Source organism: Python bivittatus, unplaced genomic scaffold (genome assembly GCF_059951505.1).
Source record: "Python bivittatus isolate LINGU-HERP-01145 unplaced genomic scaffold, Pbiv_v1 ctg000330_np1212, whole genome shotgun sequence".
Classification (NCBI taxonomy): Eukaryota; Metazoa; Chordata; class Lepidosauria; order Squamata; family Pythonidae; genus Python; species Python bivittatus.
In genome coordinates, this window is record NW_028277058.1 from 61,282,406 (window position 1) to 61,304,523 (window position 22,118).

The 22,118-nt window shown below is 47.6% G+C and overlaps 2 protein-coding genes across 2 annotated transcripts in view; both read left to right on the top strand.

Annotated features, from left to right (window-relative positions):
• LOC148215994 (uncharacterized) overlaps positions 1-5,743 on the top strand; it is a 50,441-nt gene extending 44,698 nt beyond the window's left edge. Inside the window, exons 23-24 of the mRNA XM_088141572.1 lie at positions 1,582-1,764; positions 5,475-5,743. Of these exons, the coding sequence (XP_087997698.1) occupies positions 1,582-1,764; positions 5,475-5,743 (452 nt within the window). The remainder of the gene's footprint in view (positions 1-1,581; positions 1,765-5,474) is intronic.
• A 5,378-nt stretch (positions 5,744-11,121) lies between these two features.
• Positions 11,122-21,379, top strand: UCN3 (urocortin 3). The gene is made up of 2 exons (XM_007440986.2): positions 11,122-11,226; positions 20,642-21,379. Exon 2 carries the CDS (start codon positions 20,650-20,652, stop codon positions 21,103-21,105), a length of 456 nt encoding a protein of 151 aa, XP_007441048.1. The 5' UTR covers positions 11,122-11,226; positions 20,642-20,649; the 3' UTR covers positions 21,106-21,379.
• Positions 21,380-22,118: the final 739 nt, after the last annotated feature.

The following is a 22,118-nucleotide window of genomic DNA, read 5'->3' on the forward strand; positions in this document are numbered from 1 at the left end:
CCGGGCACGAGGCTTTGTTGTGAGTGGGGAGGTTTTTCCCACAGAATGTTAATTTGCACACTCCTCTTCCTAGCAGAATGCAGAGAGATAAAGTCTGTGATTTATTTTCACGCCACTGCCAGTCTCTGTGTTTTTGGCCCTCCAGTCCAGTGTTTCTCAAGCTTGGGAACTTGAAGATGTGTGGACTTCAACTCCCAGCATTCCCCAGCTAGCATGGCTGGCTGGGGAATGCTGGGAGTTGAAGTCCACACATCTTCAAGTTCCCAAGCTTGAGAAACACTGCTCTAGTGTTTCTCAACCTTGGCAACTTGAAGAGGGGTGAACCTTAACTCCCAGAATTGATCTTAAAATGGCTGAGCTACCTGGGGAATTCTGGGAGCTGACGTCCACCCCTCTTCAAGCTGCCAAGGCTGAGAAACACTGCTCTATTGCACATGAAGGCAGAGATCGCATCAGATCTGCTCCGTTGGCGCACTGAAGAGATGGTTGCATCGACGCAATCACCATGCCCAGAGGGATCCCCCAGACCTCAGATTCCCTCGCCTGGGTTCTACCATGCAAATCTAGCCATGCTAGTTTGGCCTCCAGTCCGAAAGAAAGGAAATGCTTCAAAGTCTTTAAAAGCTGCTTTACGGCAGACGCATCTCTGAGTGCCTGTTTTCCTTCCTGCTTTTGCAGTCTGTGACGGTGAGTGGCCCGTGAGGAGCATCCAGAGGAAGAGATAAGAACCCACCCAAGCTTGCACTCAGACAAGATGGGGTTTTGGCTTCCAAGCTTTGCCCAGATGACTAGCAATCTCCTGAGATGTTGTCTGCACAGTTGTCATAGCAGGCCGACAAAGGTGTGATGTTCTCTCCCTATAAAACTCATCAGGGTGTATTGCCCTGGCCCAGGAAGAAATTCGGGCGGGGACGGGGGGCTCTGTCCGTGGTCATGCCACGATGAACCTTATGGGATTTGTCCTCCGGCCCTTTTTTTTTTTTAAGAAACTTTATTCATTTTCAATAACGCATGAAATATAAGGAAATGGAAAAAACAAAGAGAAAGACAAGTTCAGAAAGAAAAGAAGTGAAAAGCGCAGGAAAGAAAGATAAAGAGAGAGAAAAAATAGGGGACTCCGACTTTGTTGCAGAGACAAATGTAGAATGCATACATCTTTTACTCTAAAAATATAACTGATACAAAATACTCCTCTGATCCTAAAATCTAATCATTATCAAAAGCGCCAGTTGACATGGCATTTTAGAACCCCAAGGAAAAAAAGAAATTTGCAGAGTATAGATATAGTATAGATATAGCGTCACCATCCCCCAGCAGTCTCTTTTACTTCTTTATTAACGCTGGATTCAGACCCAGGTCTTTTTAACCCAAATGCAGTTCTTTACCTCGAGTAGCTCAATGGTGCATTTCCAAAGCCCTTTTCTGACGTCCTGCCTCCCAGATGTCTCGGATCTCGATTCCCATCGTTCTCGCGTGCCCAGAGAATCCCAGATGCGGGAAGATTGCAAGAAGTTCCTGCAGGGATTGGGTTGGTGAGGAAGAGGGGGTTTTCCGATCCTCCCTCTTCTTCCTTTCCTGCAGACAAAAGCATCCGTGCGTCCAAGCGGCTGGCGGACTCCGAAGCCCATTCCTTGGCAGATGCCGAGCAGATGGCGGAAGAGGGCCTGCTGTCCAAAGTTCTGGCAGAACGAGACCTACTGGGCAAAATCAAGAAAGGGGACCAGGACGGCCTGCTTTGGAAAGAACCGGTTCTGCAAAGTGGAGGTGATGTGATTCATACACTTCTGTGCTTCTTCTGAGGCTCCTTGGCCAGGTATCAGCCCCACCAAGGGGTGGGCTTGCAGAGGAAGGCTGAATTTTAAAAAAAAAAAACAGAAAGTGTGGTGTCGTGGTGAAGGTGCTGGCCTGGAAGCAGGGAGCCCCATGTTCTAGTCTCTCCTCAGCTAAAATCCTAGGAGGATTTGGGGCCAGTCTCTCTCTCTCGGCCCAAGAGCCAGTGGGGGGCTGTGCAGAAGGTGCTGGCCTGGAAGTGGGGAGACCCAGGTTCTGGTTCCCGCTCAGCCTTGGAGTTTCCCTGGCAGACTTTGCACCAGTCACCCTCTCTCAGTCCAACCTGCTTCATCCATTTATTTATTTAACAAATGCATAGACAGGTAGTCCTTGCTTAATGACCAGAATTGGGATTGGCAACTCCATCACTACATGATGCAGTTGCTAAGCGAGACATATTTGACTGCAACAGGCTTACGACCTCACTTCCCATTCGGTCATTAAGCAAATCACCAGGCATCACATGACCACAACTTGCAATTTTACTGCCAGCTTCTCCATTGACTCTGCTTGTTGGAAGCTGGCCGTGAAGTATGCAAATGGCGGTCACGTGACCATGGAATGCTGCAACAGTCGTAAATGTGAGGACCGGTTGTAAAGTTACTTTTTCAGTGCTATTGTAACTTCGAACAGTCCCTAAACAGGGCAGTCATTAAGTGAGAACTACCTGTAGTATATTTCCCGCAAGCTAAGCTGTGGCCATTTAGAACAGCATGGAAGACATAACAAGGGGAGAATCTCAAATTACAACCCCATAGGGTGGTGGTTGTAGGGGAAAATTAGAGGAGAAAGTACTGCGTAGGGCCCATTGACCGGCTGCAGGAATGGCAGGAGGGCCTAAACCAGGCATACTGGAGTTAATCTCCACCCATGCTGGCTGGGGGATTCTGGGAGTCCACACATCTTAAAGTGGCCAAGGTTGAGGGACACTGCTCGAGAAGGTCTAAGCACCCTTCCTTTCTCACCCATCTCTGTCCTTCCGCCCCCGGTGCTGTTGATGCTTCAATTGCCTTGTGACGAACACACAACCTTTTTGCCCAAGTTGTCGAAAGCCATTAAAACTTTCCGCCACCCGGCGATCATCTCCATGGCATTTTCATCAAGAGGTCTCATAAAACCGGGAGGGAGAAGGAGGCGTCAGGGAAGCCCGTAATGATCCATATTTAAATTGCAGCTAATTTATTTGCATGCCCTCATTAGCTGCGAGTTTCCATTTGCTTTCGGGGCGGCTGCTGGGAGGATGAAGCGGAAGATGGATGGCGAATGGGTCTCCCTCCTCCACGCCAAGAAGCTGGCAACCCTGTCTCTTTTCTTCAAACCCATTTCGTCAAACCGGTTTCTTTCTCCGCTTCTCTGGGCCTTTTAAGGAAAACTGAGGGCTGCATTTAGGGGAACTTCTGCTGCAAGTGTTTGGTGAACCTGATGTTGCAATGCCTCTGGGTCTCATTTTTACAGGGGGTTCAGGAAAATCTACCCTGGGTTTCTTTGCAAGCGAAATGGTGCAATCTGTCAAAACGGAGCCCCTCGGGGCTCCAACAGGCAGAGAATTCACCGAGGCCTCCAGAGTCAGTCTTGAAATATTTGTCAGCTTCCCAAAGCGCACACAAGGATGAGTGCACTTGAGGAACTGCATGCCACACGAGTGGCAAACAAGCATGCGTATATTGGGGATATCATTTTGCAAAGCTGGGGAAGATGCATTCAGTTTCCAAACCAGATCAGAGGCTTTAGAAGACGGGCACAACACATTCCCACAACACATGTAATCTGATTCCTGTTTTAATTATTTTCTGGGTTCAGCCAATACACTGAAGCGTAAATTAACCGAATGGACTAGGATCACAAAAGAAATGAGCCAAGGTTAACCTGAACTAAGGACAGTGTAATTTGCAAACGCAGCTCTTTGGTTTGCGACCAGTTGGGTTCAGTGTGTTGTGCGAACACATCCAGTGTTAGCTGGCCTTCTGCAATTTAGTATTCTCCAGATGTGTTGGAACAAAACTCCTAGACAGCATAGCCACACATCTGGAAGGCACCAGGTGGAGGGTTCCCCACAGATTTCAATTCAGCCAAGATAAGCAACCCTCTTTCTGTTTAGGGCAGTGTTTTTCAAACTGGGCCACTTTAAGATGGGTGGACTTCAACTCCCAGAATTCCCCGGCCAGCCTTGCAACACCAGTACCCAAGAGAGTCAAGGCGAGGCAGTCTTGAGCCTTTTCCTCACCCCTTCCTGTTTTCCCAGGCTGTGCTCATGCTCCGCTAAGAGTCTTGGCATACCTTTGCCACATTCACCTCTGTGCCCAGGAGATGCCTGTTTCCTCTCAGGCTTCCTCTTCTCTCTTCCAGATGACAAGGGAGGGACAGATCTTACTCTTAGATCCATCCTCCCCATCCATCAAACTGTTTCTTTAATGGTGCCCAAGAGAGGAAGGATCACCAGGTGTCTTCCTTTCCCTCTCCAGTCTGCTGCTCTGTTGGAAAAAAGTTCAAGGCTGGAATAACCGAAAGTTTCCTCCTTTGGGACTGTCCGTGCTAATTACCCCCAGGATTGTTTCCATCCTTTTGATCACCATATAGATATATCAATAATATAAATTCTTGCCCGCTGTTCATGTCTCTGTCTGGAGAGGGTTTGCAGGGTATGGTAAAAAAAGTCAAGATGGAAGCCACAGCAGTGAAATCAAAGCTCCACCTGTGTTTTGTGCATGCATGTTAAGCATGGATGGAGCTTTCATCTCACTACCATGACTGTCCCTTAACTTTTCCGACCGTATCCTGTGGACACCCCTGGCTTTCTCCCCGTTTTCCCCTGCCTTCCATCTTGTTTTGCTCGCTGTTTCTGACGTTTGCTGGTGTTTCATAAATAAACACCAGGTGTATTTTTGGTGGCCGAAGTGAGTGGCGCGTGGAGGGGTGCAAATAGGAACTGACTGGGAGCGTGCTGGGTGGGTGCAAACCAAACAGAACCCCCCCCCCAGTAATTTTTCCAACACCTACCAGACTTTTGAACTCATCTCTTATTTATTGCTTTAGATTTATATCCTGCCTTCATTCAGGAGCTCAGACCGCATTCCCTCCTCCCTCGTTCCCCAAAACAACAGTCCTGGGAGGTAGGCTGGACTGGAGTAGTAGGACTGGCCCCAAGTCACCTAGGGTGATTCGGTGACTGAAGGTGGACTTGCATCCAGGTCTCCCCGCTTCTAGTCCAACACCTTAACCACGATCCACGCCGGCTGTCTTGAAAAGGTGTTTTGAATTTAGACTGAGGACAAAGGAGACAGAGGCCTGCACGTGGCCTTGGGGCTTCTAGCTGCCAACCTCCACAGCCTCTCCTTTCCCATCTTCTGCTGGAACTGAATGCCAGCAGCTGTCAGGGCACGGTGCTCCATTCAAACTGCCACTGTTGCCTTGCCAGGGTGAAGTCATGGTTTGGAGGCTCCGTGTGGGCACTGCCGTATCTGTGCAATGCCCTGGGCCAACGTAGGGCACTGCAGATCCACTGCAAATGCCGAGTGGCATTCGTCTTCCCTTCGTGAAAGGCACACGTCGCTTTTCTACCGGCTGCGCCGAAGACCGCAAAGTCTCTCCCTGCCCCCAGCTTAGCGGACTGAATTCCCCGGGCGGGGGCACGTCTTCCCTTGCAGGTCCCTGCGCCTTGCCGATGGACGAGGGCTCCTGCCTCCAGTACGTGGTGCTGTGGTATTATCACCAAGACACGGAGAAGTGTCGTCCGTTTATCTACGGTGGCTGCGGCGGGAATGCGAATCAGTTTCCCTCTAAGCAGACCTGCGAGTGGTGGTGCCAGAGAGGAAGAGGTGAGCTGTTTTCGCAGCAGCTGGGTCCCAAGACGGGGGGAGTCGAGAACGTCCCTTTTCCACAGAACTCTCAAATGCACGAGGAACAGTCTTACTAATCGTATTCAAGTAACTGGATTTAATATCAGCCACATTCAGGAGCTCCAAAAATGGAGATTGCGTTAGTCCCTCAAAGTCAAAGTCATTAACTTCTAGATGTCTGTGTTATCATCCTGGCCTACCAACCCTCTTCCCTATTCTTGAGAGTATTTACTCCACCTGGCCTGCTTCTCAACTACAAACCTTGCAGAAATAGCAGGAGACCATCTGGATGAAAATATCCTTTTTTTCCCCATAGTACGTAGTAAATAGACCAAGATCAGGGGCACATTCATAATTCTGCCCAGCAACTGTGAGAATGTGGGACCTTTCCGTTCCTTGAAAGGTTTTGACAGAGGTAGGAGACACCTCTAACAGGAAAAGGAAGGAAGGAAGGAAGGAAGGAAGGAAGGAAGGAAGGAAGGAAGGAAGGAAGGAAGGAAGGAAGGAAGGAAGGAAGGAAGGAAGGAAGGAAGAGGGAGAGAGGGAGAGAAGGAAGGAGGGAAGGAGGGAAGGAGAGAGAAGGAAGGAAGGAGAGGGAGGGAAGGAAGGAAGGAAAGAAGGAAGGAGGAAGGAAAGAAAGAAAGAGGGAAAGAAGGAAGAAGGAAGGAAGGAAGGAAGGAAGGAAGGAAGGAAGGAAGGAAGGAAGGAAGGAAGGAAGGAAGGAAGGCAGGCAGGCAGGCAGGCAGGCAGGCAGGCAGGCAGGCAGGCAGGCAGGCTGCTACATCTGGTGGATCCAGACCTTTCCCTGAATTCATCTTAGTCCTCATTCCATACTAGCTAAGTCAGCATCATGACATCCTGTAGCAATGAGTTACACAAGCTAAGCAGATCTTCCTCGCCTTAAATCTGAATTTAACAGGCACGCTTCCTAAGGACGGAGGGCTTAACAGTTGGGCAGTGATGCTCTCTCTCTCTCTCTCTGTCTCATTTCCAGCTCACTGAAAACGTTTTTATTTCCTTCTTTTGCTTCTTTCTCTCAGGAAGGTGACCATCTGCAGAGCGCAGGGGTGGCGTGGGAGCGAGCAAGGCCAACGATCTCCCCGACTGTGCATATGGCAAGAGCTGGATGTTTGCCACCTAAATGTTCTGTAAACCACAGAGGTGCCACCTGGGAAAATAAATCCATTCAGAAACGGGGTGTGGTCACTGATGGAGGGCAGGGCTGCTGTGACGTCCTCTCATGTCTCCAGAGGCTGATCTGGAAGTCTGTAGGCCAAAGGAAAAGGGTGGATTTAGGACTGAGCCTGGATCCATGTTTCTCAACCTGGGCCACTTTAAGATGAGTGGACTTCCACTCCCAGAATTCCCCAGCCAGCAGGGCTGGCTAGGGAATTCTGGGAATGGAAGTCCACTCATCTTAAAGTGGCCCAGGTTGAGAAACATGGTTTTAGAGGTTTCTTTTGAAGGAGAAGAGCTGGTCAGAGAGATTCTCAGGGGTGATGTGGGGCAGGGCCCTTGCATGGATCCAGCTAAGGAGTCTCCTTTCTCCAGGGGTCTCATCAACCCCCCTTTTATACCCCAGTGAATCAGGGAGGTGCCCACCTAAGTCACTTCCAAATGTTGTCTTGCTTCCCGGGACTTAAAGAAGGTTTCTCCTCCCTTTGCTTATGCAGCGGTCCTTGCCTATTTCTTTCAGGGTCACCTCCCTGACTCACGATGGGTCTGCGTCTTCCCCAGCTTCTCGTGTTTCCATTCAGTCCTAAGGGAAGCCCACGGGGTGGGACTGAGGACCCCCAAGCATGGGTCCTGTGGGGAAAAACTATCTATCCAATTTGTTTGCCCCAGATTGGCTGGAGGATTTCAAACGGGTTTGGAACTTAGCTTTCGCTAACACGACAACATCCAGAGTTTTCCAGCTGAAAAACAGGTCAGGAAAGGCAGTTCCAGTTTTTCTTGGTGGGACATGGCTGGAGCACTTGGGCGAGACGATGAAGTCTCATTTTACTGGGATCCTCGCACAACAGGCGTTGCACACGGTGGGCCTACATCTTCCTGCAGTTCACCCCAAGGGTGATGTCATTTACATCAGTGCTTCCCAAACATTTTCCTTCGTTACCCAAAACTCGGGGGGAAGGAGGGCATGGTGAGTGCAAGCGAAGAAAAGCTGGGTTGGGTGGGGGAGACTTACCCCAGTGGCTTTCAACCTCCCTTACCAGCTTCCCCATTGATTTTGCTTGTGGGAAGCCAGTAGGGAAGGTCGCAGATGGAGATCACGTGACTGCAGGACGCTGCAACCAGTCATAAGTGCAAGCTAGTTGTCAAGTGCCTGAATTTTGTTCACGTGACCACAGAGGTACTGCAACGGCCATAACTTCGGGGACCGGTCATAAGTCCCTTCCTTCAGCGCTGTCATAACTTTGAACAGTTGCTGAACAGATGGTCGTAACTCGAGGACTACCTGTGTTATAAAAGCAATATCATTGAATGATCTTGATGTCATTTCCACAAATTACCACTGGTAATTTCATCAATTTTCATCTTCATAGGAATACTCTGAGATTTTTTCAAATATATTTTAGTACACTTGGCAATCTTGAAGTCAATTTAAATGTCCCTGTGATGGGCAATGGGCTCGTGCGTTGTTACCCAAAGAAAAACCACTTTTACCCAATTTTGGGTAATTTCCCCAGGTTTGGAAGTGCCGCATTATATCATTGACCCGACTGGCCTGAGGACATCATTACGGATCTCATTACACCGATTCTGTCGTTCAGTGCAAATGACCTCACTTAACGGTTAACGTCATCACACACATTTCATCGGTCCCCCGGATGCCTGATTCAAAGGCTTTTTCCATTAACAGACAAGACGCCAGCACCGTCCTGCTTAAAACGAGGCTTCTTGGCATCAGTTTCATAGACTCTGAATCATCGGGTTGAAAGGGACCTAGAAGATCTCAAGGTCCCTCAGGGCAGGAATCCTCAGAGAGCCTCCCAGGCAAAGCCCAGCAAGCTGTTCCACCACTTCCTGGCTCTCCTTGGTTTCAGCTTTGGACCCCCCCTCTGGAAAAGAGGCGTGAGATTGGTGAACGGTTGACAGGCTCCTCTCCCTCAGCCTCTCCTTTCTCATTACGGCCCACTTAGCTGGCTCTTCCAAATTAATCGGGAGCAGAAGGGGAGAGAATGAGCAGACCACTTTACCGATTTGTTCTGCGGGGCTTAATTAGGCTGCAAGAAACCCTCCAGACTTCGCATGATAGGGTGAAGTAGCGGTGTCTTGGCACCAGAACCTCCCCGGCTTGGCCTCGGTAAAGCCGTTTTCGCTCTTCCGCTGAAGGAGAGCAAAGGTCCCCTTCTCCTGGTGTTGTTTTCCAACCTGCTGCCCTGAAATCAGAATCCATTTTTCAGCCCTGTCACTCCAGCCCAGACGCGTTTGGGCCATTGCAAACTTACGAACCCGATTTGCAACGTTGTAAGGAACAGATGGCATCACTGCTCCTGTTCTGGCTTTCCTGACATAGCTGCTTGACGCTGTAGTTGGAGTGGTGGTGGAGTTTCCCAGATTTGTGGTTCTGGGAGATTTCAACCCGCCTTCCCTCCGCACGGCGTCTGAAGCAACTTTATTCTATAAGGAAGGTTCATCCCTTGAGTTCCATTCAGAAAACGTGGTCTACTATTTGCATGAAGTGAACCGTCTAAACTGCCTTCAAGGGCCGCCCCAGGAAGAAAGCATTGCAGTAATCTATACAAGAAGTTGCCAGAGCTTGGATTACAGTGGCAAGGTCATCCCTATCCAAGAAGAGCTGAATTTGGAACTCCAGGGCACTTCATATGAGAGAGGACCTGTTGGCTTCTAATGACAGATGTGGCTCTAGATCAGTGTTTCTCAACCTTGGCAACTTGAAGAGGTGTGGACTTCAACTCCCAGAATTCCCCAGCCAGCATGGGGAATTCTGGGAGTTGAAGTCCACACCTCTTCAAGTTGCCAAGGTTGAGAAACACTGATCTAGAAGCATCCTCAGCTAAGCCCTCAGTCTTGGGTTCTAAGTTCTAATCTTCCCTTAGGCCAGTCCCTCTCTCTTGGCCCAATCCACTTGGAAGGGTGATGGTGGTGGTGGTGAAAACAGGAGGCAGGACCATTAGGTATGCATGTCACTTTGAGTTGATCAAAATAAAAGCAGGATAATCATCTAATAAATGAATAAATATGATGCAGACCTTTATAGGACCTCATAGCACATGTGCCAGAAATCTCCCAGACCACCTTCTGGAGACAACCATGCAGGGTTGGGGGAGGGCAGTTCAAAATATTCAAGCTGGCAGCCACCACAATGTGATCAAAGCCATCTTGACTGTATTGATCCCTTCCACAGACACCTTTTCGGGGATGAGTGGAAGCCCTCCAAAAGTGTGTGTCACAAATCCATATCTTGTGCCCACAAGACCTCCAGGAGGTCTTGGTGGTAGATGATCTCAGAAGATCTCTGAAGAATCATCAAGATCAGATTCACGCTGCCTCTCCTGGAGAAGATCATCCTCCAAGGAGATCAAGGCAGGTGGCCTAAACTCTAACTGAAATGGATCCAGAGGTCCTTCTCATCCAAGACCACTTGGATCTGCTCAGCCACCCCTTGCTGGTGCACCATCCATATTCCCAATGCCAGTCATAAGTTTAGAGACTTTGCTCATGTTCACACAACATGCTTAACCAAGTCAGGTACTACAAGCCAAGCGACTGCATTCACACAACATGCTATGCTTGGTTGAGGAGGGTGTTCAAAAAAGTCAAGATGGCAGCTGTGATTGCATGATCAAAGCAATCACCATGGATGCTCCTGGCTAGGTAGGTTAGTTTAATGTTAGTTTCTTTTTTCTTTCAGCTGAACAAATGCAAACCCACTCCATCTGGCTAATTTAAGATTCAGTAAACTGCGTGACGTCAGAAAATGAGTTAATCCGGGTTAAGGATGCTGTGTGAATCCAGCCTTTGTACAGTATTTTATTGGTTTAAGAAACCCCCAAGCCTTGCATCCTAGGAAAACGGCATCTGATCTCTTGACCATGTTGATTAAACCTTGCAGGAGACTGGGCAAGGAGAAAAAGAGAGAAGAAAAATAGATAAATTTAGGTGGTGCCAAAGATAGTCCTGTCATAACATTTCCTTCCCATCCCCAAAAAACATACATCTGTCTGGCATCTCAGCTGTGACGTTACCAGCCTGGATCGTTTCATTCCAACAAGAATCTGTCTTAATAAAAAGCTCGGTCTCTTTGGATTTACGTTTTAAATCCATTAACATATCATTTCCTCTCTGGGTCTCTCCACCCCCCCATACATATATATGAATGAAAAATCCAAGGGTGGGGGAAGAGAAGAAAGGAGGGGAGGTGTTTCCATAGAGAATACAAAAGGAGCATATTGACAGTTTCTTTAAAAACAATCAAGGGGAAGGAAGAGAAGCGAAGTTCAGATCACCTGCGATGCCTCCTACCTCGCCCTAAAAGTCCGGCTTCATCTGCCAGCGAGAGCAGACGCACCTTGGCTCCCCAAGACAGGCTCAGGTACGTGGATTTTGCTCACCTGCTTTTCTAGGGAAAATGAACCAGGGAACTTTGCCAAAAAAAAAAAAAAAAAATAGAAGAAGAAGGAGGTAAGGAAGGTGTAGAAGTGAAATGACCTGGAAGCAAATGTGAACAGAGAAGGTCAGAAGAATTCCAGCTCACCTTCTCTGGGCTCCAGAGTTGCAAGACCAACGGACGGACGGACGGACAGGGCTTTGCTTGCCCTGTGCAGATGTGGACTTTGCTTTGCAATATTCATCTTCGGGTTAATCTTCTGAAATCGACACGCAGTGTGGCGGGAGGGACAGAGAAGAGTTTCAAAGATGCTTCCGAAATTGCCTGGAAGGAACTCCTGGGGTGAACCCTGTTTTGCCAAACTAAGGAGGTGCGAGGGGAAGGTGGGGGGGGAAGAAATTTATTCTGAATTTGTTATGCTTAGATTGGGCCAGAACATATTGTCAGTCTCTGAAGACAATATTCAAAGCGGTGGGTCGAAAGGACAGGTTAGACCTAGATTAGGAAAGATTAGAAAGAGCATCCTTGAACCCACTTCACGGGCATGTTTTCCTGCCCAAACCCGGTTTCAAACTCGTTGCAAGGAGAAGTTTGCTCCATAGCCGTGTTGCTAGATTGTGCTTCCTCTACATTCAAAGAGTTTTGCGACAGCATCAGAAATGGTTTGGGAAGCATGATGTCTCCTCCTTTTTTCCCCTAAGATGTTTTTGGTCCTTTAAATGAGTTTTAAGAATCAAGTCAAGACTGGCATCTTAAAGGAACCTCTCTGTGGGCATGCACAGGTTATTATTTTTTCAAGGTGGCTGAAGAAGGTGGTCTGAAAGGCTGCTGTAAAACAGGAACTCTGTTGGAGATTTGAGTTCGGCAGGATCCTTCTTAGACATGCTCCTGAGCATCTCCCGAGCGCTGAAAGAAGACAGAGCCATTAAGCAGTAGAAGGTTCGTTAAAGAGACAAACGCTGCTAATATAGTTGGCTGGGCGTAGCTCAGCCGTCAACGAACGCTAGCAACATTTGCTAGATTGCGAGCAGAAGCTAGGTTTATTAAGACATCTATAGGATAGGAAAGCTGGCTTCTGCCTAAAATAGAGGCACAAAAAAAGAGAGAGCTGGCTAAACACAGAGTCTCTGTTAACTACAACAGGCCAGGAGAGACAGACAGACGGACAGACATGGGGACAGTTTGTCCGACGATCCTCCAGCTTTCTCTTTCATGACATTTGCCCGACAGGTTAAAACGGCTGGTAGGTGCAAAGACTTGATCCCCCGGCCAACTCCCTCCCTGGCCAGCCTGCAAAGGGACATGCCAGGGTCTGCTTTGATGAAGGTGGGACTCCATCAGCTTAGGAAGAAGCGGTGGCTGCATTTCTGCTTTCCCTGGTCTGCCCCCCCCCGACCCCCCCCCCGTCTTCGCCTTCATCCAGTTTTAAGAGACTGCAGCGGGTGGCCAAGCCTTGGGGTTCGGCTTGAATCGACTGAATTCTCTTCTCTGTCAAATCTTTCAGCCTGAAAGCCGCTTTGGGTTGAAACTTTCTAGGTTCACCTATCAGACAGTCTCTGATTTGGGAACAAGGAATTGAGGGATTTGGCGGAGAGTCATCTTGCAGGGCAGGAGGAAAGTAAGCAGAAAATGTCTTGAAACCTTGCAGCAACATTCAGATCCATCGGGCCTTCCCCATTGCTGATGAAGGGGTCCTCCCACCCACCCACCTACCCTCGCCTTCAGCTGGCAGAAAACTCAAAGGGTAGGAGATTTGTCTCTGTCCAAAGTCCCTGCCCTCCAAGGTAACGGGAGACCAACCCAAGAGACTTTGCACCCCAGAGATGCTCTCGGATGGCGCCGTTGGAATCAGGGGGGCTCCTCCATCGCCAAGAGAGCTGTGGGTGCCTGAAGCCTCTCTCATTCATGGGCTGGAAGGGGATGAAGGCCACATCACGGGGAACATGGTAGGAAACACAATGCCAAGACTTGTCTGTGCCCAGCTGAGAAACGGGGGGGCGGGGGGGCGGGAAGGCCCAGCAAACAGGAACCTTCTCCAGAGGTGAAGCGGCTACAGCCACACCAGTAACCCCTTCAAGGCTCGCCATTATTTTGAAGCCTCTTCTTTCAAGGAGGATGACCCTTCCTCCACCTTTTGAAGCGAGCCGGGGTTTAGGAAACTTTTATTATTAAAAGGGTTCGTTGTTAAAAGTCCTGCAAGTACATCGTTTCCTTTTTTCCCCCAATGAATCTGTTTGGTAGTAGAAACAAAGCCTTTTTTTTAATGCATGCTGGAAATCCACCGCTACGAGCGGAGATGCGTTTAAAGGGGGAACGGTGGCCCAAGAGGAAGAGATGTATTAATTAATTCCAAGGCAATTGGCCATGGAAACTATAAACGCGCCCCTGTCCAGGCGTGGTGTATCTCTTAATATTGCTTGGGGGGCTTCAATAGATAGGTAGCCCATGTATTTTTAAATGGTAAGATGCTACTTTTTGAGCGGTGACACTACTTTTAAGCAGAAGAAAGCAAGGAAGGTTTTTCTGAGAGCGCTTCTGTTTTTCTGAACAAGCAAATGTCTTCCGTTTTTCCTGGACCAATTTAGAGCAAAGTCGAGCAAAGATTTAAAAAGCATTCACATTATTTGTGGGGGATGTATGAAAGAAGTGCTAAGATTTGCCAGTCCACAAGGGTGCGGGGAATTCAGGAAAGAGAGATCCAGACTGAGCGATGAGAACACGAGCATTTCCTACACCCATCCCTTACTCTGTGGAGGGAGAAGTTTAAACAATAACGTAATAAATAAATAGAGTTGGCACCAGAAATATGAAATCTAGTTTGCTTAAGTGCTCCTATTTGCCCCCTTGATGAGTTTAGACTATGTAGAGTCCAACTAGTAGGAGAGAAGTCTCAGCTAGGGAACACCTCAAATTCAGTTGAAGTGTCTGCGGTTTGTACCACGTTGCAACATCATTTTGCACACTCCAAATTCTCCAAATGCACCAGCAACGGATTCTCCCCCAGATAAATTGAAGACCCACCAATCGTTCTTGCACCAGACCCTGATCTTGGTGGGTTTCAACCTTTATTAAGTTTTCAGTTGCTGAACCTCTTTTACAAACTCAATCCAGTGGGGCTGTTTACACCTCGGAGCATTGTACAAACCTAGAAATTAATTCTGCACCCAGGTTAACCGGGTTTGCAATCTCAGTCTTGGAGTTCCCGACTCTGTCTCCTCAAACTGATGTTAAAACAAGAGCGGTCAACGCGCCACCCTGACACATTCTGGTTTTTATTGCATTTTATATCTCAGTTTCTTTGGTTTCTTTTTTTTAATAGATAGACGTTTTATTACATTTCCCAAAAAGTTAAAATACAGAAAAATTTAAAAAAGGGGGGAGAGGAAAAAAGCGGGGGGGAAGACATAGAAAAGAAAGAATAGCTTCCGACTTTCCTGGGTACGGGTATAAATGTAAAATATATTTGCCTGTTACTCTAGCATCTAAAAGTTGACATCATAAATAAGTTTTCTTGATTTCTGTCCTTTCCTTTCTGTTGGATCTTGCTGCAATGTAGTATTTTGGGACCCCCAACTGTATGGCATGAAGCTTGTTCAGACTAGGGTAGTGTTTCTCAACCTTGGCAGCTTGAAGATGCGTGGACTTCAACTCCCAGAATTGGGAGCTTGGCTGGCTGGGGAATTCTGGGAGTTGAAGTCCACGCATCTTCAAGCTGCCAAGGCTGAGAAACACTGGATTGGAGCCTTCGGCATGACTGAAAAATCAGCACCTTGAAGGGGAAAGTGGTCCTCATATTCTCTTTTCTTTTAAGACTCCCCATCTTCTTCTCACTCACTGCCTCACAACCTCACAACCCCAATTTTCCTTCTTTTTTTTTTAATGAGGCAAATGAGTCTTGGAAGCAGAGGAAGACAAACCCTGTTGCCATGTGGAAGGTCCCCACGACTTTCCACGCCCCGGGAGGTGATGGCAGAAGCCCCCCACCTCAGGGGGTCCCAGAGCACAGCTTAAATGTCGTTCTCTTGCCCTGGGCACTCTCAAAAATAACACACATCCTATTTTATAACCTTCAGATGGAAGGGTTGGAAGTAGACCAACCCCATGCCCAGGGCAGAAATACATTATTTTGGCGTTTCTGTCCGATGGACATCCGTGGGCATTCCGATACGCTTCGTGCGCCAAACTCTGCTTTTTTGGATTTGCGTGGCAAACTGGCACGCAGGTCCATCATGGACGGGGCCTCCACTGTGAGCTGGCAATGCCCGTTCCACCATTTAACTTAATTTGCTAGACCGCTAACCCACCTTTCCTCCAGAAGCTCGGGCTGTCCCTTCACTAATTTTTGCCCGCCACCTAGCATCTAATGAGTAGGAGGCACATCATTTTTTTTATCAGTAAATGGAAAAAATAAATAAGTTTGGTCTGTTCCACCACAACCCGGTGAGGTAGGCTGGGATGAAGGAAAGTAATTCGCTCAAAGTAATCCGGGGAACCTCTGTAGCCGAAGAGGACTTGAACTCGGGTCTCCTGCATCGCAGCCCAGCACCCCCACAGGCACAGCCAAAAGTGTAATTTTTCCAGGAGGCAAATGCGTGATGTCACTCACCACCACTGCTGCTTTCAACCCTCCCATTGTGCTTTGTATTCAGTTTTTTTTAATGGGCTGGTGGGCATGCTTGCCAGCAAAGGACTTTGCTACAGCCCCAGGTAGGGGTGTCTATAGGGGGAGAGTCAAAAAAGTCAAGATGGCACCCACAACCACGCAAGATGGCAGCCAACTGAAGCCCCACCATGCACATAAAATGGGGTGGGGCTTCAGTTACATGGTTGTGGATGCCATCTTGACTTTTTTGACCCCCTCTCTGTGGACATCCCTACCCCCAACATTGTCCATCTATAGCTTCTCCTTGAATTAGCTTTAGAAGTAGTCCCTGGGTAAGAACGCCCAGTTTACGGATGACCTATAGTTCAGAATGGAGCCTATTGTAGCAAAATTTGTGTTAAATCCACAATGATTCGAGTTAAATCCACAGCGGGGATTTAAAGTGGGGAGTTCCCCCCCACACACACACAACTTTTAAACCTCTCTCCAAGTTACAGAAGATGCTGAACCCTGGCTGGGTTCCCGTCCCTCCAATGCTGTTGAGCTTGACTTAGAAAGAACCCCACTAACCCTTAAGGTGCCTTTGGTAGCCCAACACCCACTGGAGGGGTGATGGAGGGCTACATCTCCCATAACCCCCAGCCAGCACAGCAAACACCCATGCTGGCCAAGCGTTATGGGGATCATCATGCAACATTTAGGGCTACAGGATTCAGGGTCAAGAAAGTCAGTGTCCACTAGATGGCAGCAGAGACACACCAAAGTCTCTAATTCTCGGCCACCAACTAGTGCTGGTGACAATCTTATGGTGGCCCTAACAACCCTTCTAGAAGGCTGGCATTAAGGGAGATATAAATTTAAGGAATATCAAACAAACCTGCTGGGACAGGCCACAGCCCATCCTAGTCCAGCATTTGGTTTCTCCCTACCTGATTCCTGCGAGATGCTCACAAGGAGGAGATGGAGACCCACCTCTCTTCCACTGTTGTTCTCCTGCAACCGATGTTGGAAGCATGATGCCCCCAACCTGGAGATCACATGGAGTCTTCAAGACCAACAGCTCTTGATAGACCTGTCCCCCAGGAATTTATTCCACCTCCCTTTAAAGCCATCCAAGTTAGTGGTCATCGCAACATCTTGCGGGAATGAATTCCACAGATTAATTCTATATTGTGTGAAAACAGCACTTGGTTTTGTTCCAGTTTTCCTTTCGGCTGGCTTTATTGGATGACCAATACTTTGAGAGCAGGAGAAAATTCTTCCCCGTCCAATTTTCCCATGCTATGGAACCCTAACCCTATGCATGAGTTCAAACCACGACCTGGTCCACCCTTTTTCAAGCTGAAGTATCCTAAAACATGAGGTTCTCTTCCTCGTCACTCAGAAGCCTTTTTCAGGAGTCCAACTCAGTTTACCTTTTTGGGTTGCTGGTAAGGTCTTAACAGCTGTGTCCATACAACATGCTTAAACATCAGCATCTGGTCAGGGCCACCCTTGGTTAGTTCCTTTGTGGCTCAGCCACACCCTTCATATAATACAACCATCAGGTTAAACGTGAAACGTAGAGCTGGCCAGAAGCCCTGGGGTCATCAAGTCCAACCTTCTACTCAGTGTAGGAAATTAAACTATCTTTGACCAATGGTGGTTCATTTGTGGTTGAATATGTCCAGGGAAGGGGAGTTTGTCATCTCTCTAGGATGCTGACTTCAATGTCAGACTACTTTTCCTGTAGCCTAAATCCATGATTTCATCTCCTGAATTCTGGTGCAGAAGAGACTAGACCTTGGATTTCTGCTTTAAATCATCCTCTTCTGACTCAGTTTTCATCCCTCAAGGCTGAATGTCCCCAAGGCTCTTGGTCTGCTGTCACAAGGCTGAATTTCCACCTCCCTGAACATCCTCGTTGCTCTTAAAGGGCAATGCCCAGAACTGAGTTCCATGCTCACAGCAATGCAGAATGTAGTGGAATATCCCATGATGTGGAAACTTGAGTCCTGTTGATGCACCCTAAAATTGCACTTGCCTTCTCTGCAGCCGCTTCACATTGCTGGCTCATATTCAGCTTGTGACCAATTGCAACATCTTCACAAATGTTGTTGGAAAGCTGTAATAACAAATGTTATTTGAAATGTTATTAGAAATGCCAATCCTACATCAGCATTTGACTTCTTTTCAGTTTACTTCCATACTCCTTACTGTACAGATGAAGTACTGTTTTCTGAATGAGCGGGATACCATTTTTTCCAGCTAACAAATTGTATTAAAAGGCACAAAAGCTTCTGCCTTTTCATAAAATCTGTTAATCAGAAAAGAGCCTACCAGACTCCCTCTGATTTTTTGCCACTCTACACCAACAACATTTTCCCACAATGCTTTCTGAGTGGCGCATTAAATTGGCTTGCAGTGCTAGATTAAAGCCACAGGGTGGCACCCAATGACTGCAATGGTTGATCGAACACCCAAAGAAGGAATTAATTTTCTTTTGAAATCTGGAACATCTGAGAACATCACATTCCATTCCTCCTCCACATTTTCTGCAACCCAAAGACGTACCAGCTTCCCACTTAGGATAATGGAACCACTTAAAAAGGAAGCCTTGTCACTAGGCTAAATTATTTTTTTATTTTCCTCATAGAACCTGTTTTTCAAGTCATTGTCTGAATTGCAACAATTGCTTTCATTTCGTATGACTATGGGCTGAGAATGGATCCGTGACAAATGCATCTTGTTGATTCACCTGGATTTGTGGCCTTGGTCTGGTGCTGGGAAAAAATTCTCCCACAGATCTTGGAAGCAATCTCGGAACCCGAAAAGTAAAGTCCAGGATTGGCCGTAGGCACGTGCAGACAGAATGGGGGGGAAATGGCTGAACTGGAGATCTGTTCCAAAATGCAGACTTCAATGGACTTTAACCCTGGTCCAGCCTTTCCCAACCTCCAGATGTTCTGGAACCAGAGGAAGTTGCTTAATAGCAGGGAAGTGAACCTTCTTGAGGATGGCTCTCTTCTATGGAAGTCTTATCCCCAGATACTCAAATACTCTGATCCTCCTCCAGTTTTTTGGCCTTCCAGAGGGGTGCAAAGCGTTTGGGAACACTTTTGGGGGCATGGAAGTTAATCTTATGCCATGAGATGCTGCTATGAGGCACATCAGTTGAAGTTTACGTGCAGGGTGATTTTAATTATTCTACATCTATATCTACATCTATATCTACTGTATATCTATACCTATACATAATTTTAAGGGGGATGCGGTGGCGCAGTGGCTTAATGACGCTGAAAGTTGCCGGCCAGAAATGGTCGACGCTTCAGCAGTTCGAGTCCAGCCTTCGCGTTAACAGGGTGAGCTCCTGTTTCCTCCCCAGTTCCTGTAAACCCAACAGTTCAAAAACTCACATGAGTAGACAAATGGGGACTCTCACTCCGGTGGGAGGAAAAATGCTGGCGGCGCCTTGCAAAAAAGGAGTCGGGAGCAGTTGCCAGTAAGCGCAAAAAACCATGTGCGCCCGAAAAGGGCGCGAAGCAACGGAAACCCCGCCTCCTGCGCTCGCCAGCTGGGCTCTGCCCTAGGAAGGAGGCCATGGCAAACCACTTCCGAAACAATTGCCTTGAAAACTGCAAGGACTCGTCCAAGCAGTCACTGCAGAGTCGGTAACGACTGAGCGCAGATTAAAAAAAAAAACAAAACATAATTTTATTAAAAATTTTAAGAAGATGAAAACTAACAGAAACTAATATAGAGTAAGAAAAAGATTAAAAGATAAAAGAAAAAGCTAAGGGTGCAAAATCAAAGAAAGGAAGGAAGCACAAAGAAATAGCTTCTGATCTTCTTTACAGCAGTTATAAGTATAATTACAAATTTACCTCTTGCTCTGTGGTTACAGATATATAACAATATACATATATATAACAATAACTCAATTGTTTCTATAGCCTATCCTGTCTAATCATCAAAACCATAAATCATAAGTTCATTTTTTTCCGTTTCACACAAAAAGTCCATAAGGGGTTTCCAGTCAGCCATAAACTTAGATATGGTCTTTTCTCTGATCAAAGAAGTCCGTTTGGCCACCTCAGCAAATTCCATCGTCTTCATCAACCGTTCCTCCATGGTGGGTAGTGCCGAATCTTTTCCGGGACGATTTTAATTCTTGAGGCATTCTGTAAGCTGCTTCCGACCCTTTGGGGATCCAGCAGTCCAGAAGCCTTAGAAAATAAACAAGAAGACCCATCATTCTGGGGAATGCAGGCATTTGCAGACCTCAGCCCCCTTGGAAGGATCTGTTTGGGGAAAAGCAATCTCTAGTTCCTGGCTGGATTCTCACAACATGTCTAAACCTGGTTCGAAAAACATCATTGCTGCGTTCCTGGAACATGCAATGCTCAAGGAAACAAGAGGGCTGTGTAAATGCTTGGGATTTGGTCCCAAAAAGCGCACTGGGGGGCAAGGGAGGGGGGTTGAAGCCCTTGCCTGCAACACCTTAAAGCTGCTAGAGCTTTTTCCAGGATCACGTCGCAACTTGGGTGATCCTGGGAAAGACCCAGCTTCTGTAAGAGGTTGGGGGCCGATATTACATCTGTAGCACCCTCCAAGCGCTGCGCAGCCCTAACAAATAAATCATAGCCCATCTTAAGATGATTATCTGGTTCCTCCATGTGGTCCAAATCTGATTTTAGCCTAGCCTAGCTTACTGTGCCAAACCAGCCCATACGTGGACTCAGCTCCTCTAAGTCATTTGCCTAGGGTCCTCCCCATGCCCCATGCTCATAAACCTTCTCTTCTTCTCTGGTGGCACAGGCGATACCATGACCCCCTCGAGACTTCTGCTCCTTCTGCTGGTTCTGTCCACAGCTAAGATGGGCCTGTCCTTCAAGATGTACAATGCTGAGTCCCTCTTCAGCTGCCTCAGCTCTGCCCTCTCCCAGGCTAAGCAGGACCTCCTTGGTGAGAACTCTGCCCTGGAGAAGAGGACCTTCGTGATCCCTCTGGAGGGTGAAGACACCGCCTCCTTTGAGGACATCAAGGCAGAGAAGGAGAAAAGGACATTCCCGGCCGTCACCCGCTACGTATCCCTCGCCCAGGCGAAAGGGAAGACATCCCACAGCCAAGCCAAGAACGACCGACGCGCCAAGTTCACTCTTTCCTTGGATGTCCCAACCAACCTCATGAACATCCTCTTTAACATCGCCAAGGCCAAGAACCTACGGGCAAAAGCTGCCAGTAACGCTCAACTGATGGCACAGGTTGGCCGGAGAAAGTGATGGGAGGGTCAGAAGAGCTAGCAAGGGAGCGGCCCTCCGCCCAGCCTCCAGATCTTCAGAGATGAGACTGTCCACTGTTCTCTGTCATACAAAAGTGGTCTATTCTCCAGCTCTTGAAGCTACACAACCTTCATTCTTTCTTTCTCTCCCTGTCCTTCCTTCTCTCTCATTGTTCTTCTCAGTTCCCCAACGAACTTCTGCTAAGTGGAACTTAGGGTTCTTACCAAAAATGTAAGGGGAAAAGGTTGCTTGCTTTACATGATGCAGGTCCCAATTAAAGCAAATTCTCTTGAGTTTCTAATTCTTTTTTTTTTCTTGCTCATGCCACTGGGTCACCCATACCTTACCCACTGCATTGGCCAAAGCCAGCCTTGGTTGCCACAAGCATCGTGTGGATCCTGAAAAATGAGGAGGGACCCAGCCTGTCTTCTCCCCTTGGAGGCTCTTCAGATCTGACTCCTCCCTTCCTTTGTAATCGATTACTAGGTATTTACACAAGAGAACTTTGGAATACAAGACTGGTGTGTGATATTTCCAGCACTGCAGCCATCCAACCACACACTGTTTTCCTCTTCCAAACCCCATATTTGTGTTCTTCCACCAATATTAGGATTTACCCAGGCCCACTGATGGGTCTTTCTAATTTAATTGTTGTTCTATTTTGCTAGAATCCTGTTGACACCCACCAGCTGTGATGATTTATTAGAGGAAGTAACATAGCCTGTGAGCAGTTAAAAATACGGACAGATCTGTCCACAGGTTGACCTTCCAATCTAGGAACGATCAACATCTTTGGATGGGAAATGCAGTCTTGGCCCTATGCCGAACCCTTCTGTAGCTGCTTAAGTCTAGGGGGGCTGATGGATAAATCCAAGACAGACATAAAGGACAATAAACACACCCGACACAGAGATTCATTTCATGGATGCACAGGAAAACTGGAGATTGAGGTCTGCTCTTCTTCCCATCACATGCAGATGTTACATATGTGGTCCAACGTATGGACATGTATA

Coding starts and splice junctions, on each gene's coding strand:
- UCN3 (XM_007440986.2), top strand. CDS start 20,650: ATGACCCCCTCGAGACTTCTGCTCCTTCTGCTGGTTCTGTCCACAGCT.